Source organism: Macrotis lagotis, chromosome X, assembly GCF_037893015.1.
Source record: "Macrotis lagotis isolate mMagLag1 chromosome X, bilby.v1.9.chrom.fasta, whole genome shotgun sequence".
Classification (NCBI taxonomy): domain Eukaryota; kingdom Metazoa; phylum Chordata; class Mammalia; order Peramelemorphia; family Peramelidae; genus Macrotis; species Macrotis lagotis.
The window spans coordinates 49,096,177-49,116,136 of NC_133666.1; the positions used below are offsets into that span (position 1 = coordinate 49,096,177).

Below are 19,960 nucleotides of genomic sequence, written 5' to 3' on the forward strand. Positions count from 1 at the left end.
TTTTCTTTACAGCTGTAAGATAATTTTCTTCTCTACCCCCCCCTTCCCCATTTAAATGAAAAGACTGGGTCCCAAAATGGTATCTTACCCCAATGCAGGCTGATTTCTCTGGGCTTAGCTCTGTTAGCCAAGTATGGAGACCGGCAAGGTCCAGGAGGAACAGCAGATGTGTGAATAGACAGGATATCTGAGGCCTGACAGGACATAGCACATTATATCTCTACTGACATATAAGTTCAGTTTCTTTTAGGATTAATTTGTATAATAATATAGTTTAATACTTAAAATATTAAACTTCTCATTTTTTTCCTCACCTGGCTTTGCCCAGCAATTCCAACACAATATACTCTCAACTTATATGAAGTACCAGGTCGGAGATGGTCACATACATGCTCTCTCAAAGTACCATCATAGATCACATTCCATGCATTTCCTAGGGGACACAACATAACCAATCTATTACGAACCACTTAATACCGTTTTGTGAGAGTTTATGATTTTTGTGTTATTAAGAAATAACCACTTAGAAAATGAATAGAACAGACATTCAGACAAAAAGAGACTATAAAGAACCCTTACCATTTGAAGCTTCAGAAATTTCTAAAACGTACTTAGAGATCTCTGCTCCCCCATTATCTTTAGGTGGATCTGAAAGGACATTTTTCATCTCAAAGTTATTCTTAAATAAACAGAAAAGTTATCTTTATCATTAAACTATATACTAGATAATGTCATACATTTTGGTCAAATGTCAATGTCAGCATGGTGGAGAGAGAGCTAGATTAGGAGTCACCGGCTCTGCCTTGGGTGACTTCACTGTTCTTGGCCCCAATTTTCTTACCTTTTTAAGGGCGGGGGTGGGCTAGATGACCTCGGTGGATGCTTGTAGCACTAAATCTAGAATCCTCTCGGTCCTCTAGAACCTCAGAGAATTGAAGTGACTTGCCCATAGGACCAAAGGCAGAACTTGAATCTAGATTTTCAGGACTACTCTTCACCCCCTTAATTCTCAGTCAGAACATTAAATACATTTAAATCACATCTTTAAGCTCTCTAGAACAGGTTATATGGCACCATTTATGTTACCATAACATTTATGTAGTAACATAATTATACGATAACACACTGATCATGTTGAGCTGATTTGGCCCCAGATATAGAAAGAAAACAACCTGTATAATGTCAACAACTGTTGTCAGTCACTGCTCACTACACGCTCCCTCTTAATCATGCCTTTTCTATGAGAAAAATGATTATTCCCTGCTCTATCATAAAACCCAACAATTTCATGATCCGAATTAGATGACAAACTGCCACTTTTGTTGTCTTGACATAAGAGAGAATGACAATGTAATTAACTACTAAAATAAACTGTGTAGAAACCATTTTATGTAAGAATGGTTAAAATATACTCTGTTTAAAAATGAATGACCCCGGTCCACAAAAATATTAATGACTAAAACAAACTGTCAAAACCATTTTACGTAAGAATGGTTAACAGAATAAAAGTCTAAGGCAAACAATTAGACAAAGCATTTCTCACTACAACAATAGGACTGTTTAGGGAAATTAGGGTAGATTTTTAAATACAGAAATATTACCCCAAGCGACTTTCACATTGTATGCACGGATCTTCCCCTTTGTGTATGGTTTACTTGGGGGGCCTGGCTTATCAGGATATGTGGTATATTCTACTTCTTCACTTGGGTTACTTTTTCCTTCACTGTTATGGGCAAAGAGCTGTTTGAATAAAGAGAATACATTGGTTGGTTACTGGAAACATTCATTACATGAATAGATTTTGCACCATTTACAAAGCAAGTTACTTTGGAAACTGGATAAAATTTAAAAAGTATTTTCATCACTATAGAAATAATGAAAACAATATGCTTAAAAATAGGGAGCACAAAGTGTTATTAATCATTTGAAAATGCTTACCCTCACTAATAAAGAGATGCAAATTAAAACAACTTTGGGGTAACACCTCACATCCATCAAATTGACAAGAATAATTAAAAACAATAAAATTCAATGCTGAAGGGGTTATAGAGAAACAGGTACATTGAGTCACTGCTGGTGGAACTGCGGATTAGTAGAATTTTTTTTTGAAAAGCCAAATATGGCTGTACAGAGTCAAAGTCAAAAGGTAATCCTGCCCTTAGGCCCAATTACTCCGATGTTATATTACCCCACTATCTTGCCTGTACCCACTAAGCTCATTTTCTATTGTAATATTACCAAGAATCAAAAAGAACTCTGCCTTTGTGGGTTTTTATAGCAGCAGCATCTCTGAAGCAGCCTGAATATCTAATAATACAAGAATAGTTAAATAACTCGTGTTACATTAATGTAAGGTAATAAGATCATAGAAATAACATTCTCTTAAAGTATGATGAATATATAAAGAAACACAGACAGCGTTCTGAAAAAAAGAAAAGAGAACTTAAAACGAGGAGAGAATACACCATGAGAATATTATGAGGAAAGGTGAGTGGGAGGAAATGGGCAAACTGATTCTTAATCGAGAGGTTAGAAAAAGTGACTAAAAAGTTTTTTTAGGCATTGAAATTCATTTGGTTAAATCCAGATCATTAGAAAAAAACCCAAACATTCAATTTCTTGTTGTTGCTATTTAATATTATTTGTAAGCATTTAAAAATTCACTTAGATTAAAAACAAATGACCCCCATTCCACAAAAATAGACAACTGAAGACACATACCCTAAATTTATATGAAGTGCTTCTCCGAAGATTTTTTAAAGTGCATGAGGGTTCTTCTCCATTATATTTAGCCTTGAACCCATGACCCTGGGAAAGGAGAAAAATGTGTACTGATCAGTGACTAACCACAGTTTCCACAGAAAATTAGATTCAAAATTCAAAATGGATTTAAAGTTGAGATTGGAATGAAAGGGAGCCTCCTCGTGGTTTCTGAGGCAGGGGAAGAGGCTGAGATCTAGTGACCAGCCAGAGGGAGGCTAGGTTAGTTAAGTCCAGAATAGAGGAAACCATGGGTATCTCATGTGTGCCAATGTGGCCACTGTCCTCTAAAGCAGATATGCTGAGGGGCAACTTACAGATCCTTCTTCCTCCATCTCCAGGGTGTAAGTAAACTGAGATTCCTCAGGAACTGCTCCAGTAGGAGGACCCCACTCTAGTGACAGAGTACTGATTCCGGCTTGATTTAGCTGAGGGGGAGGAGGTGCCGGAGGGACACTTCCTGTTGTGCTGAAGGCAACAGTTTCACTGAATTCACTGGGAAAAAAAAAAGATTGTTGAATAAAATTAGTAATTAGCTTTCCAAAGAATAAACATTAAAAAAAGGACAATACAATTTACCTTATTCCCAAGTTATTTTTGGCAGCTAATCGAAATGAATATTTTGTGGAAGGAGACAGCTTGGTCAGCTTGTACTGTTTAAGATGACCAAAATAGCACTCTTTGAAGGTTCCAGGCTTCCCCTAAAAACACACAAACATCATCTGTTAGATGCTTTGTTAAAGCATCCTCTGGAGGACAATGTTGCCCAACTTAAACTATTCTGTGGACTATTTACTTGGGGGGTAGTGGTTAAGAGTGGGTGCTGGAAGATATTGGAGAAAGAAAGGTGGGGCTGGAAGAGAAGAAGAGGAAAAAATAAAAGAGAAAAAGGTAAGAAGATGAAAGAAAGTTTGTTAAAATGGACAAGTTTTACCAACTAAAGATCTCTGTTAGTAAAAGTTTCATAGGTCAGTGATAATTGGACATATATTTGATATTTGTAGTTGGGCAACAGTCATCATCTAGGTTACAGGGCAAAATACTATTTTTTGCTGTGCTTTTAAAAGTGTTTCATGAGTCAAAACAATGAACTAAAGGAAAATAGGAAACAAAAGACTGTTAGAGAATGTAAGCTGAAAAATCTCTAACACTAAAATGTCACAGCAGCAAAAGATTGATTTCCTGTACTAGTGGGGAATGGGGATGGCAGAGAGCAATGAAATCCAGAGATGGTCCCCAAACTTAACTGAAGCTGAACAACTCAGGACATCTGAGTACAGAGATTTTTATAATTGCTCCGCTATTTGCACAATGATAAAATTTAGATGGTGGATCAGTTATCTGATACCATGTCATATATCCCAGTATCCAAAGAGATTCTTTTTTTTAAGGTTTTTTTTTTTTTACAAGGCAATGGGGTTAAGTGGCTTGCCCAAGGCCACACAGCTAGGTAATTATTAAGTGTCTGAGACCGAATTTGAACCCAGTTACTCCTGATTCCAAGGCCGGTGCTTTATCTACTACGCCACCTAGCCGTCCTGACTACGCCACCTAGCGGCCCCCCCAAAGAGTTTCTTTACTAAAGACCTCAAACTGATTATCAGACATCTGGTCCTGGAAATTCTTGCAAACTAGGATACCAGGGACTTCAGAATAGCTCTTGGGCCAAAGGATCCTATCTATAATTCACCAGGGAAGGACAGCCAGTGAGTTTAAATCATGCAAATTCACTTCTCTGGGAGAACTGAAGGTGATCATTTCCACCCTTTTGGTCCATATGTTGAATGCAGAAGTATCTGTTTTGATTAAGCCTTCGTTTCACTCAGTTACAACCTTGTTTTCTCTCTAATATTCCATTTAATCTTGTAAAATTTCGGTGACATTTAATCATACATAAAATATGTGCAGGAAATGCTTACCTCATCCCATTCTAAAAGAAAACTGATTATTTTGGAGCCATTGTCATTAGATCCCTAAAATAATAATACAGAAAAATACAATTAGGACTCTAGTATTTTCTTTTAAAATATTGCTATGCAACATAACTAATATCATATGTAATAGACACAGGATTCACATATGGAGGGATAGGGATTAGGCTGAAGAATGCACATCAGCCCCTTCTCTGCACTTTATAGTTTTAGAATGTTGAGAGATTACATGATTTTCTCAATCAGTATGAGACTCAAGACCTCACCTTCCAAGCTCTGAGGCCAGATCTCTATTCACTAGGCCATGATATACAAAATATTAAATATGTTAATCTTTTTATATTACTGAGTAATTTTTTTAAAAGCAAAATTCTATAAATGTAAAATACCTTCTATACTTTTGTTTACTGTCATCCTAACTGGGGGATCTATCACCTCAAAAATGATGTGAAAATTACTAATTAGACTGAAGAGAGAGCAGAAAGCTAACAGCCTTCCCTAATTCCCCTACTTAGCAATAAACTTCACTTTCATTTGTCATAGAGCACTTTGGATTTTTTCAGATTCTAATTTAATGTATTTTATATTTATCTATCTATTTGAATAGTACCTTATGAACTGTAAAACCCATGAGATCAGGGCTATATCTTATCTAAGTTTTATAATTCCTCCAGCACCTAGCACAATGTTCTATTATTATATTTAATAAATGAATTAAGTAGAAATATTCATTAAAAAATTTCAGGTGACAGCATCAAAGAAAGGTTGTCATCCTGTTCTGGGATGGTATAAATTTACAGTTTTCCTTCAATAGATTTGAAAGAGAGTAAGGAGGTGCTTTATACCAGTCTATAGCCTTACCCAAATTCACATCTCATCAGCCCACACCCATCTATCTTAAAAAGTACACTGGTGTCCATGAGAAGGTGAATAGGGAAAGATGGGAATATTGTTTTCTCTCCTATTTTGTTTTTAAAGAGATAAAGGATGATATAAAAGCAAAATGCAGAGTGCTAGGTGATAGGTGAATATGAGAAGAACAAGTAGTTCACACTTGGCCATGACTCATCTTGCCTAATGAGCCTCTAAATAACTTCCTTCTTCCTCCAACATTGTTTTATTGTGTTCTCACATGGCAGCACTTAACTGAAATTGGAGAAATGAGCCCTGGGCATGGCAAAGAAGTTTTCAGAATTGGTCAGTCATCCAATAAATCGAATTTTATCATTTGTTAAAGAGGAAGATTAACTCATTTTAGCTTGAGCTACTGGCAAAACTGATGGTCTATCGGAAAACAACCAAATTAGGTAGAAAGCCTTCAGTAAATTAAATTCATCGAAAGGACTCTTGTGATTGATTAGTCTGCTGAGACAAGGCAGCTTAAACAATCCAAAGGCAATCAAGGTGAATTTGGGCTAAAAAATGGAAGATTGGGATGTTAAGAAGTTACTGTGCTTATTAAGAATGCAATAGTCTTCTAGATTGTTCTGTTTGTGGATAATATTGTGCTGCCTGTATCAAGCCCCAGAATATTTGGGTTTCCACAATAAGAGCTGGTAGAGGATGAGCCACCCATGCACACAGGAAAAAAAAAATAAAAATGCATGACAAACTGAGGGTTTTTAATTGGGATAGGTGGCAAACTGAGACCTAAGTTGATTGGGGGAGAAGGATCAAAGTTATAAATAATCCACAGTTTGAGTGCTCCACTACTCCTCATAAAGTATAGAAACCCAGAAAAATACATCCTAAAGGAAGGCCTCTAGCACAGTGGATGGCTCTTCTGTAGAGATGATACATAACATGTATGGAAGAGCGTGGACCAGAAAAACACAAGCATGGATATGACATGATCTGAACGAATAGAGAGGATACCCACATTACTGAACTGGCAGATGCACTGGAAAGTTCAAGAAAGATTAAGACATTTGTACATTTTACAGAGAAACAGACATGGTTTTATCCACTGGTTAGACTTTGATTTAATACCTCAGTTTATTATAGAGACTTTATCCTGGGGAGGGAGAGAAGGGAGAAACAGAGGAGAGAGGAGGCAGATATCAAGAGGAGATAATAGAGAACAGAACTTGCCAGAAGAGTCAAAGAAAAGCATTTCCTTGGATATCTGGGGTGAGATTTGGAAAGTGAGCTCCCATGTTTCAAGGTTGTACTTGGCATGTTACTGTCTACCATCTTTATAGCATGTGTTATTCATTTATCATAAAGTAAATTAGATAATAGTATGTCAAATGATTTACCTATTGTAAAGACTTACAGAAATGCCATTTATTGTTATTTTTATGAAAAGGATGTTACAAAGGCTTCCTTGTACCTCTAGCATGCCTACTTTACAATTGTTTTGACTTGCTACATTTGAAATGCTTTTTATTTTGAATGTGAAACAACAAATAAAATGGGATTTCCATATCCATGGTATAACAAGGTTGTATGTGAAACTGTGAGTCTTTTCTTTTAAATATATAATAAATTCAATGTGTAACTTCCAAAGCTATCCAACTTGTCTGTGATTCTGTCTGAAGGTCTTCTACTCTCTTCCATATTGTATTTTTTTTACTTAAAAATCATTTTATTTAAAAACATTATTTTTATATTAAAAGTATTTATTCTTTTCTCTTTCCCACATGCATCTTACCATTAGAAAATGAAAATTCTTGTAACAAATATGGATAATTGAGAAATTATGGTATTTAAATTATGGTATCTGATTTATAATATCTAAAAATCTATGTTTTATTCTGCACTGAGTCCAATCACTTTTTTAAAATATTTATCTCTTTTTGTACAAATAATTTTTTCATACATTAATAAAATATTCTTGTTTAAGAGTAAACAGAATACCCCCTCCCCCCACAAAATATAGACTCACTTGAGCGATAAAAGGGAGAGAAAAAAATTAAAATAAAAAATAATAGTAATAATTGTAGGTATGGCCAGGTGGCGCAATGGACGGAGCTCCAGCCCTGGAGCCAGGAGCACCCGAGTCCATATTTGGCCCCATACACCCAACAATCACCCAGCCATGTGACATGCAAGCCACCCCAACCCTACTGCCCTGCAAAAACCGAAAAAAGAAAAAAAAGACCCAAAATAAAATAAAATAGTAATAATAGTAGGGGTGGCTGGGTGGTAGACAGAGCATTGACCCTTGAGCCAGGAGCACCCGGCTCCGCACCCGGCTCCGCACCCAGCTCCAAATCAGGCCTCAGACACCCAAAGATCACCCTGCTATGCAGCTCCAGGCAGGCCACCCAGCCCCATTTGCACTGCACCCCCCCCCAAATAATAATAATAAAAAATGTGCTTCAGTCTTTGTTCCAACACCAACAATTCTGTCGCAAGTGGATCACATTCTTTATGACAAGTCCATGACAAAAGTTACTTCCATATTTTTCCACCGTTGCTATTGCTGATCGCAACTCCCTCCTTTCATATTTCTCCACCATCATGTACTATATTTTCTCTCTCCTTTCACTCTGACTCTGCTGTAGGGTAGCTGAGTGGCACAGCAGACAGATCCCTGGTCCTGTGGCCAAGAGGCCCCAAGTCCTCCTACCACCCCTTAGGCCCAGCATCCACCTGGCCCTGTGGTCCCGGACAGGCCATCCAATCCCAGCCCCTTGCAAGAAGTAAAAAGGAAAATGTGTTATATCTGACCACTGTCCCCCCATGGTCCATCCTCTCCTCCTTTATTCACATCCCCACCCCTTCCCCCTGCTCCCCGCCTCCTTCTTACTCCAGATGCCTATACCCCATTGAGTATATATGCTGTTTCCTCTCCTAGCCACCGCCGATGAGAGTGAAGTTTCCCTCATTCCCCCTTGCCTTCTCCCCTTCCATATCATTGCAATAGCTCATTGTAATAAAGAAAAAACTTATATGAGATATCTTGGCCTATTCCCCCTCTCCTTTTTCTTTCTCCCATTACATTTCCCTTTTTTTTCTATTGACTTCATTTTTACACCATATTTTATCTTCAAATTCAGCTTTCTCCTGTGCTTCAACTATAAAAGCTCCCTCTACCTGCTCTATTAACTGAAAAGGTTCCTATGAGTATTATCAGTGTCATTTTTCTATGGAGGAATACATGCAGTTCATCATCATCAAGTCCCTCATATTTTCCCCTTCTCCTCCAATCTCTATGCTTCACCCGAGTCCTGTATTTGAAGATAAAACCTTCTGTTCAGCTCTGGCCATTCCAACAGGAACATTTGAAATTCCCCTGGTTCATTGAAAGTCCATCTTTTTCCCTGGAAAAGGACATTCAGCCTTGCTGGGTAGGTGATTCTCGGTTGCATTCCAAGCTCTTTTGCCTTCCGGTATATTATGTTCCAAGCCCTATGAACTTCCAATGTAGCTGCTGCTAAGTCCTGTGTGATCCTGAGTGCAGCTCCACGATATTTGAACTGTGTCCTTCTGGCTGCTTGTAATATTTTCTCTTTGACTTGGGAGTTCTGGAACTTGGTTATAATATTCCTAGGGGTTGGTTTTTTGGGATCTCTTTCTTGGGAGGATTGGTGGATTCTCTCCATTTCTATTTTGCCCTCTGCTTCTAGAATATCAGGGCAATTTTCCTGTAGTAATTCTTTGAAAATGATGTCAAGGCTCTTTTCCTGATCATGACTTTCAGGTATTCCAATAATTTTTAAATTATCTTTCATAAGTTTGTTATCCATATCAGTTGTTTTTTCAATGAGATGTTTCACATTTTCTTATAATTTTTCATTTTTTTTTGGTTTTGAAGTAATGAATGATGGCTTCTCGTAAATTCATCAATCTCCCCGAGTTCCATTCTTTGTCTGAAGGATTTTTCCCAGAGTTTTCTTATCTCTTTTTCCATCTGGCCAATTTTGCTTTTTAAAGCATTCTTCTCCTCAATAATTTTTTGAACTGTTTTATCCATTTGACCTAAGCTGGTTTTTAGCATACTATTTTCTTCAGCATTTTTTTGGATTTCCTTGACTAGGCTGCTGACTTCATTTTCATGTTTTTCCTGCATCTCTCTCTTTTCTTTTCCCAGTTTTTCTTCCAACTCCCTCATTTGATTTTCAAAGTCTTTTTTGAGCTCTGTCATAGCCTAAGCCCAATTTCTGTTTTTTTTGGAGTCTTTAGATGCAGGAGCTTGTGCTTCCTCATCTTCAGACTGAGTATTTTGATCCTTCTTGGGCTCATATGCAAAATATTTCTCAATGGTGTTCCTCTTATTTCTCTGCTTGCTCATTTTCCCAGCCTGAGCCTGATTTTTGGGGGTGCTTCCTGAGCTTCGGGGACACTTCCACAAGGGTCTCAGTGTGTGAGGCTCTGTCCTCCCTCCTGGTCTGTGAATGACCATATGCGTCCTCTCTGCTGATGTGGGGGGGCCCTGCTGTTCTGTGGGGGGGGGGGGGCTAGACTGTGATCAGGATCTGAATGTGGTCAGAGCCCCAGAGTCCTGTTCCAGGGGCAGAGGACAGAGCTCAGCAGTCTCTCTTCACTCCCCTCCCCAGGTTCAATGGGCTCATGCCCTGGGGGCTCCTGCTCCGCCTGCTTCTGTTCCTGGATCTGGGCTGCAGAAAGACCATGTTGCTCACTGTGTGCCCTGAGGGCTGGGTTTCACGTGCTGGCTCTGGCAGAGGTCCCCCGCTGTTCCCCCAATTTGTGCCCGGTGCTCCCTGGGGGCGTAGCTCAGGAGACTCCCCCGCTGCTGTGAGCTGAGACTCCCAGCGCCCTGGGGCTGCCTCCGGGAGGCTGAAGTTCTTTCGCTCTGGCAGGCCACCCCTCTGGTGGGCTGCCCCTCCAACCCTGGGGAGCAGAGCCTTTCTGCTCTTTTCCAGATTTCCTTGAGTAGGAGAACTGCCTCATTGGGTCCCTCTGTGGATTCTGTCTCTCGAAAGTTTAGTTAGAGTCCTTAGTTTTGAAGTTTTATGACAGAGCTTCTAAGAGCCATTGCTCTCTTGTCGCCATCTTGGCTCCGCCCCCATTGTATTTTTTTAAAAAAGATTCTTCAACGACCCAGAAAGATACTTCAATAATAGCAAACTACCTACCACATTTCAAATTCAAGATACACAGAAGTCATTTTTTAGTTCAAAGAAATACTGAAAAATCTCTCTCACATGGCATTTTCTTACCTTCCATTGTAAAATCAGGGTATTCTTGCTTCGGTTGACTAGCTTAGGTACAGCAGGACGGTCTGGTTCACAACTCTCGGTTGTAAAACTAATCACTTCAGAAGTAGATTCTTCTATAGAGCTGTATGTTGCTGAAACTCTGAAAACATATACATAAATACACACACACACACACATTATTATAAACCTTAAATATATTTTAACTTACGATACAGAATGTCAGACCTACATTAATTCCAGAACTTAAAAAAAAAGCTGTAAAAAGACCCATGTCTTCAGACAGAATTTTTAGGAGTTAATTCTAGGAAGTGCACTCTAATATAGACACCTGGGTTCAATAGATGAAAGATCTCCTATTCCCTCTTCATACCTCTACACTGGATGAAACTAGTTATCCTCTGATAGCATTATTTGAAGCAGGAAATAGGGATGACCTTAGAGAAAATGTCCTAATAATTATCTATGGCAACCAAAGCTTTTCAGGCCAAGAAGGAACATCTACCTACCTTACATGATAGTCAGTTGCTGGCTGGAGATCAGGTAGGCCAATTGTCACTTCATCCCCTCTGTGAAAATTAAAATTACATATAAGACCTTTCACAGATTAAAAAGGCCAAAGAACAGAGCCTGCTTATATTAACCTTTATTCTAAGTAAGCACTTCTTCCAGTGATGTAAACAATTAACTTAAACTGTAAACATGAAGAAAACAATTTTAGTAATAATGTAAAACACTTCATTTGCATACCAAAGTCAAGTTAAGTTAATTCAGCTTTACAAAATTAAAATTTTATTATTTTCGGTTGAAATGTGAAATCTCATAATATTACATGCATATTTATGTAGCTTACTGAAAATAACTTTGAAATGAAGCCTCAAAAACTACCAAGTGAATTTCAAAGAAGTCACAGAATTCCTTAGTTTGGCACAGAATTCTCTCTAATAGAGAAATATGACGGTTTGTGTGGCTGGTTCTCTTTTCCATCGGTACCAGGAGCCCAAAGGTGCAAAGTCATTGTGCTCAGATCCAACCCCCTGACCTTTTGGTGCTCACAGCCTGGCCCTGGCACACTTTTCTAGACAGAAAGATGACTGAGAAGGTTGCTAATTCCACAAGCTCTTGCTTCCACTGAGGTGAGCTGGAAGGGTGAGTAGAAAAGTACCACTTAAACTTGAAGTCTGCCTTAGTGTTGAATCACAGGTATGTTTGAATAAGTTTAGTTTTATAAAAAAATATTAAGGGGAAAAAATCTGTTTTAAAAGTATCATGGGATTTAAAAAAAAAGCATACTATGTAAATGTGTGTAAGACTTACTTTTTAAAAATCATTTTAAACAAAGTTCAAGGACTATTCCCTTTAATTTAGAAAAAAAAACATATCTTATTGTCTGATCTTGTTATCTCTTAGACTTTTTGTCTCTTCCTCAAGGATATGATTTCTCTCTCATCACAGCCAATTTGGATCAATGTACAACATGGAAACAAAGTAAAGACTGACAGATTGCTTTCAGTGGGGGTGGGGGAGGGAAGTAAGATTGGGGGAAAATTGTAAAACTCAAATAATATCTTTAATAAAAATAAATAAAAAAAATCATTTTATTTTTTTCTCAACTCTATTCCCTTCAGGAGTTTCTACTGGAAATTTTTGAAGTTTTAAAGTATCAGTCACTAATTATGAGATAATAATAGTGGCTTTCTTACCAACTAAATGGAGAACTCTATTCAAATATTTTTAGGTCAACTTGAGTCTCTGACTACACATAACAAATTTGAGTAAATTAACTTTTAAATGGGATCAAGAAACCAATAACTGCCTCAATCGTAGTATAAAATATTAGTATACTTGAGTGACAAATCTGAAAAAGCAGACTTACATGTAAACAGTTTTAAATTTTCCACTTTTACCACAGTTGGATAGTGCCACTTCAAATGTAAATGATACTGGACGGTTAGCATTTTCTTCATTCTGGGAATTTACCAGATGACTCCATGAGAGAACAGCTGATCTTGCTTGAATATTAGAAACCTAATAGAAATTAGGATAAATGGAAATGAAAATTCAGGGTTCTGTTTCTTACATAAAAATACGAGGAAACACTTCCTTTATCATGGAATCTTTAATTTCTCGATTTCTTCCTTTTTCAATTTAATTTTTTAAAGCAGTTTGTAATGTACTGTGCTGAGCTAGACCCAAAGAAAAAATGAATTTCTTCCCACAAGGACTTTCCATTAGGGAAGGGAAGAGAAGGACAACATGAAAAAAGAAGGGATCATTTAGTCCAATGTCCTCAGTTTGCAATAAGAAAGCTGAAGCCCTTATCTCTAGCAAAAGTGATCAGAGACAGACCTTCATATACAGTATTACCAATTTTTGTAATTGCAGGGGCATTTCTGCACGAGGGCCAGTTTGGGGATACACCGCAGCCCAACTTTGCCAAGAGATGCATGGGGCTTACACCATCCACTCCATCTGACCTGAGCCCTTCCTTCAAACCCCAGAATTTCTAAGGTCCCTCAACTAGGATGCTCCCTTGAGATGGCCCCCAAATTTCTGCTGAGGTTGATTGAACTAGTTCTAAAACTTTTTAGAATATTTAAAGACATGGCATCACTTATTCATTTTCTACTCACTCTTACTCTGTGATAACAACTTGCTTCCAAAGGCTTATCGTTAACAGACTTAAAAAAAGGTTGACTCGATAAAAATCTCCTTCCCTGTGTGGCCAGTTCTTTTTGGTCTACTTTCCTGGCTCACCATGTGTTCTCAACTGCCAATTGTGGCTGTTCCCCCAAGTTTTCCCCTGGAACTCTTCTCCTCTCCCTGTGGCCTTCTTTAGTCTCTCCCTTGAGCTTCATCACCATCTCACCAACTGCCCACTGGTCATTTCAACCTGGACATCCCAGAGACATGCCTAACATGTCTATAACCAAGCTCCTTCTTTCTCTCTTCTGAACTTCCCTAGTTCTGTCAGAGGCACCACCCTCCTTCCAGGGGGTCTCAATCTCAGTATTACCCTGCCTGTCCAGCCAGTTGTCAGATCTCATCATTTCTATCCTCACAACCTCTCCAGCATGGCCTCCCTCCCCTCTAATCTAGATGATGACCACAGTCTCCTCATTGGTCTGGTCCAGTTCATCCTACACACTGTCACAGAGTCACTTCCCTGAAGTGCAGATCTGACTGGGTGAGTCCCCTCTGTAATCAACTCCTTACAGTGGCTTCCTGTTGCCTTTGGGATAGAAGATGCACTCCTCTGCTTAGCTTTTAAAATTCAACACGACCTGCTCCAACTTTGCTTTCCATCCAGTCTCATCACTAGTCCTCCTGTATTCTGTGATTGGGCCGACTGGGCCTCCCCTCTGCCCTTCCCAGGTGAGGCTCCCACCTTGGTGCCTTTGCACTGGCTTGGAATGCACTCCCTTCTTACCATAGCCTTCTCTAGTGCTGCTCTTTTTTAAAGATGCAGCTGGGCTCCATGACTCCCCTCCCTTTCCAGACTAGCCTGTATTGACTACCTTGTTGTCTAGGCTTGTTTTTATTAAATCTGTAATCTTAGTGAATCTATTTTCATATGCACTTGTTTGTGCCCCCATTAGAAGGTAAGCTTAAAGAGAGGAGGGACTGTTTCATTCTTTGAACTCACATCCCCTGCACTGAACCCAAAGGATTGATTGAAAAATCCAACATTTCCAAATAAAACTCATCTACTCTATAGTTAAGGCAGGAAGCAAAAGTCAAACACGCATCCCTGTGCATGGAAGAAAGGTAAACTTTTTTTTTAGATTAATTTAGGCACTAATTTAAAGGCATTATCCATTTAAACTGAAATACTCTTCTCATCACTTTTAGTAAGGTCCAACAAGACTTGCTTTGAAAAGTCTAGCTTTTTTTTTCAGGGAGTGGTCATTATGAGTAAATTTAGGTACTAATTTCAAGTGATGTGCTCCAAGTTGCAGTAAACATACTTACTGTTCAAATGTATCCCAACATTTAGGAGTCTATTAGGAATGGAGTAGTTCCTTCCCATAGATGGAAAGTCATCCCTTTTCTAATACATGCAATCCATTAAATGTTAGGAAAAACATTTCAAATTCAATAGTCTGGTAGGGTAGAGCATCAGTGTTTTGTTGTTGATGTTGGGTAATGGGGGTTAAGTGATTTGCCCAAGATTACACAGCTAGTATCAAGTGTCTAAGGCTGGATTTGAATTCAGGTCCACTCCTAAGTTTGAGGAAGCTGAGGTTTGGGGAGGGTGCTTGACGTCAAAGTGGGATCTCAAATGTAGGTTCTTTTGACCCCAAGGGCAGAATTTTTTTACACTATATCATTGCTACCATCTTATATGGTAGATGTTTACTAAATATTTTCATTAAATAATAAACTACTATCCCCTTCTTTAGCACATGCTGACTTTACATTTTTGTGTATTTCATTGATGGAAAAAAAAGTATGATTGAATTCCACATTTCTTATTCTGTTCCAGGAAAAAAGAAACTAATTATTTAAAAAACCGACCAAAAGTAAATCTGGAGAGAGACAATTTAGCATTACTTACTATAGGTTTTCCAGTGCTAAAGAGATCCTGTAACTCTTTAACTTCTTGTTCAGTTTCTAGGAAAAAAAAAAAACCCAGAGAAACAGATCATTCAAGGAAAAAAAGGAGCAGATAGTAGTGTATTACCTAATTATAACCACAAGATGGAATCAGATTCATTACGAGATCTTCACCAAATGACTTTTATTAATCATCTAATTGCCGGAAGTATAAGAGTCTAAGAAGCCAAAACCAACACTCAATGAATAACGTTATGGAAATCATTTTGTAGTACAAAGAAGAAGGGTTTTCCAATAGGAACATCTCTTCTAATTAACTATAGGTGAGCAAAAAACTTTACATGAAGATAAACAGTCAAATTAAAACCTGTCTATTTCTTATTACCCTTCATTATTATGCCTGGTTCATTTCCAAGATTGAGTGGAGTGGGATTAGTATTGGTGGTGTATGCATCCCAGCTTCAGTTTTAAGGGAGATTGTATAAAAAAAATATAAATCGGAGGATTTGAGGTTTATGGACTATACACCCAAAATCAAAATCCAGAAGGAAAAACCCTAAGTCCTCAACGTCCTTTTTTTAGGCTGTGAATGTTGCTATTCAGTTCTCCAATAGCACTTTCTTTCACATAAAACTAACCAAACACATCCCCAATCCACCACGTTGAAAATTCAAATCCAAGAATGGAGAAGCTGTGCACAACAGGGGCAGATTTGTTTTTCTGGGTGGTATTAGTGGTTTGCTTTTTAAAGCCAAGGCAACACACCTGTAACCTCCTAATTACCTGTTTCTATTAGAATTATTTCAGGAGAGACTTCTTACACTATCAAAATAGTCATCCAATTTGCACGTGTGAAATTAAAGGCCTCAATTGGTTAAGAACAAATGAAAATTGACACTAATGTGGTTAATCTTTTTCCTAATTTCAAAAAGCACTGGACAACTCCAGGGCAGGTCACGTTTTTAAAGTGTTACCAAGATTGGCTTCATGTTCTCAATAATAAGACAACAGAGGAATTAAATGGAAGGGAAAAGGTGCTCATTTAGAATGCTTTGAGTAATCTAGATGTAATACATGCTATGCCAGAAGGAGTAGAGAGGGCTTAAAAACTGTCCTCTGATCTGATAAGAAGACCCCGGGCAAAAGATGAGCCTTTTGATTTTCTGTTTCATAATGTTTTCACCTTTATCATGAAGATACAAAGAGGAACAATTATGGACAATGTTAAGTGTTTTGAAATTCAATCTGTAAATTAACATTTTGAAATTTCATCTTAAGCTCTCCGTGGAAAGAAAGCTTCATCTAAGACTACAAGCTACCCTTTTGATGTGGTACTGACCCACCCTTAGGATAAGAGTGGAAGGAAGAGAAAACAGCTATTACTGTGGTTCTCTTTACTGTAGCAACTTTCTATAGGGTTCACTTCCCCCCCCCCAAAAAAAAAAGAAAAAGAAAATACTTAAAAAACTGGTCAACAGTTGTAAAATATAAAACTCAACGTCAAATTTGTCTTTTCTGATACACATCAAAACCAGAAAAACAATCTGATTTATTACCTCAAAACCAGAAAAGCAATCTGATTTATTACTAGGATAACTAAGAAGAATGCAAAGGTCAGACCCTAAAGGGGGTACCACCTCTCTGTCACTATACTAGTGGCTCCTACAAATCCCTTCTGGCATTACATGTCATGACTTGAAGTTCTGATCTGATAAATATGTCTTGGTGCTTGTTGATGTGACATTTTTCTGGATGATCCCAATCTGAAGCCACCCCCTCCACAACAAACTTCAGCTTGGTGTTCTCTCTCTCTCTCTCTCTCTCTCTCTCTCTCTCTCTCTCTCTCTATATATATATATATATATATATATATATATATATATATACACACACACACACACACATATACATACACACACACACATATATGTAAAACACCCACGTCGTTAATTGGTTTCCTGTGTGTTGATATTTCTGTGCTTCATCTCTAGTAAGGATTCAGTTCTCTCTGATTCTTATGTTTCCTGTTGCCTTTCTCTCACCAAGCTATTTGGAATTCTCTTGGTTGACACTTCACTTAGAGTGGAGTATGTGTTATGTTTGGGCAAAGAGGAGGGCAGTCACAGAGATGGGGTGCCAGACCTGGTCATACCATCCCTGTCCTATATTCTAAGAGCACCTTGTAACTCTTCCAGGAGTCGCTCCAGAGGAGCTGCAAGGGAGGAATTGATACTTGGTCTCTGCAATGTGAAACAACATCCCCCCCCCCACTTTTCAGATGAACTAAGAAACTGCTTTTTCTGGTTGTCTGATGTTAGCTCTTCCTCCTTAAGGCAAGCATAGGTCTACAGCTCCATCAGGAGTTAGCAAAGGATACTCTGATCTCTGAAGAATTCATTGTTTTATTGGCCTCCTATTTTTCATTTCTTTTTTCAGCGATCGTTTGTCCTTCATAGCAAGAGTAAGCCTTTGGCAAATAACACTTCACTTTCATTTAACACAAAATTGGTATATCCATTATGTTATGTCACTTCAAAGATTAGAATTTGATTACAGCAAGCTTTATAGCAACAGTCAATCTAAAATAAGTATTCTATCTTGTTAGATCCTTCCAGCTTTGACCTTTTACTGCAATTAAATGAAGGCTTCCTCACTGAGAAGTCCTAACTCTCCAATATTTACATTTTGTCAAGTCCTCAGTTGAGAATGTTTCTCTCCTAAGATCTTTCCTGTCTTTGTTCCTTGCAAGAGGGTCTTGAACATTACTACTAAGCAATAAAACTGGAGTGGAGGGACCTGAGTATTCATGGTGCAGTAATACGTACTATCAAGGTAAGTCTTCAGCAACATTGATGTACTCCTAAGTCAAATAACCAGGAGCAAGAAAACAGTGCAGAGAGCAGGCTCAAAGGTCAACCGTTGTATAATCCTTGCCACCAGTATTCCTATCACTAGCCTCATTTATTTGTTCACCATGACAGAATAGTGTAGCACACTGTGAAGTTCACATCAATAGAAATCTGTTCTGTTTCAGAGAACCATGGCATCAATAGCATGAGGTATTAGGGACCTCAAAGATAGTCCACTCAAATTCAACCTCCAGCTCAGAGAGGGTGAGCAACTTGCCTAACATCACTCCTACTAAAATTGAGATCTCCTGACTTACAATCCAGTGATCTTTTCAATAAACTATATTATGCTGCTCACTGGGGGTAAATATTTATTAAATATTTTCAACCTTGCAACAAATATAGAACATATTTACAAAACATTTAAAATAGGCCTATCTTAAACATCTGAGGTAAACAGTAATAAATACATTACGCATTTCAGGCCAGGTTCTTTCTTTCACACAGACCTTTTTTCTTCTTTAATCTTTTCTCTCTAATACTGTTTAAAATGGAATGCTTGAACTCTGCCACTTCCCTCTTAGGTTCTTAGTTGCTGGAATGGGCTTGTTTATCAGGTGTGCTAAAAAGATGAAGGAGGTAGGGCTCTTCTAGAATGTCATCATCAAACCTATATTCCCTGAGAGATTTGGGAGGGAGGCTCTTAAGGAGTGACAGGACATTAGTTGCTCCTGGTCATCATCCTAGTATATTCTACAAAAAATACAAAATTCTTTCAAGAAGTGCTTGAATTTTAGTCATACAAGCCCTAAATATCCCATTATAAAATGAAATTCACTTCTCTCCATTTATTTGCCTTTTGAACTAAAATTTTGCAAGATCAGTAGTAAATTTTCATATCCAATTATAGCGAAAAATGTAATTAAATGCTTAGGGGACAAAGTTAACCAGAAAATCTCTTTTCTTTCAATTCTAGTTAAAAATGCTTCTCAACTTGATTACTAAGTTTTCTTCTCCTCTGAAGTACAATATATATCAATATACCTTAAAATACAGTCTTTTGGAATATCAGTAATAATCTATAGTTTGTAGAAAGATGTAAAATTAGTCTGAATGTATATTATTAATCCTAGAAAAGTGGCTTTTTAAACAACTCTGAAACTAATTTCTCTTAGGGTAATTCCAATCTTTTAAAAATTGGGTAGAGGGGCCGGTAAAGCTAAGATGGTAGAGACAAGGCAGTGAAATCCCTTGAGTTCTCCCCCAAACATCTTTAAACAATGCCATAAAACAATTCCTGTAACAGCAGAACCCACAAAAGGATAGGGTGAAATAATTTTCCAGCCAAAGCTAACTTAGAAGTTCAGTAGGAAAGGTCTGTTACACCTGGTGAGACTGGAGCCCAGTCCCAGTGTAGGCTGTTTTAGCACAGACTGGGTTCCAACAAACTAGGAACACTTGGAAGCCACTGAATTGGCAGCGGCAGTGGCTGCTGCTCTCAGATCACAGCTGGCGAAAGGGTTAAACAATGAGTCAAAAGGAGATTACAGGGGTCTCTTTGTTAACACTTGGGAAGACTCTGCTACTTTGCCCAGACTTGGATCAGAGTCATAGTCCTGAGTGGCAGTCCCAGCATAAGGGAAGCACTAGCAGCCACAGTAGAGCAGGGGAACCTCCTCACAGTTCCAGGGCAGAAAAGAGTGCATGTTGTCACTCACAGAACAGAGCACAGGTCAGG

General features: G+C 38.2%; 1 protein-coding gene across 3 annotated transcripts in view; it reads right to left on the minus strand.

Moving 5' to 3' along the window:
* Positions 1-19,960, minus strand: part of LOC141497398 (fibronectin type-III domain-containing protein 3A-like) — an 80,512-nt gene that overhangs the window by 19,297 nt on the left and 41,255 nt on the right. For all 3 annotated transcript variants that reach the window (XM_074200044.1, XM_074200046.1, XM_074200045.1), the window contains 12 exons: positions 15,375-15,430; positions 12,693-12,844; positions 11,326-11,385; positions 10,820-10,958; positions 4,680-4,733; positions 3,340-3,461; positions 3,078-3,255; positions 2,722-2,808; positions 1,602-1,740; positions 580-648; positions 315-433; positions 89-194 (listed from right to left, as the gene is read on the minus strand). In XM_074200044.1, coding sequence (XP_074056145.1) covers positions 89-194; positions 315-433; positions 580-648; positions 1,602-1,740; positions 2,722-2,808; positions 3,078-3,255; positions 3,340-3,461; positions 4,680-4,733; positions 10,820-10,958; positions 11,326-11,385; positions 12,693-12,844; positions 15,375-15,430 — 1,281 coding nt within the window. The remainder of the gene's footprint in view (positions 1-88; positions 195-314; positions 434-579; positions 649-1,601; positions 1,741-2,721; positions 2,809-3,077; positions 3,256-3,339; positions 3,462-4,679; positions 4,734-10,819; positions 10,959-11,325; positions 11,386-12,692; positions 12,845-15,374; positions 15,431-19,960) is intronic.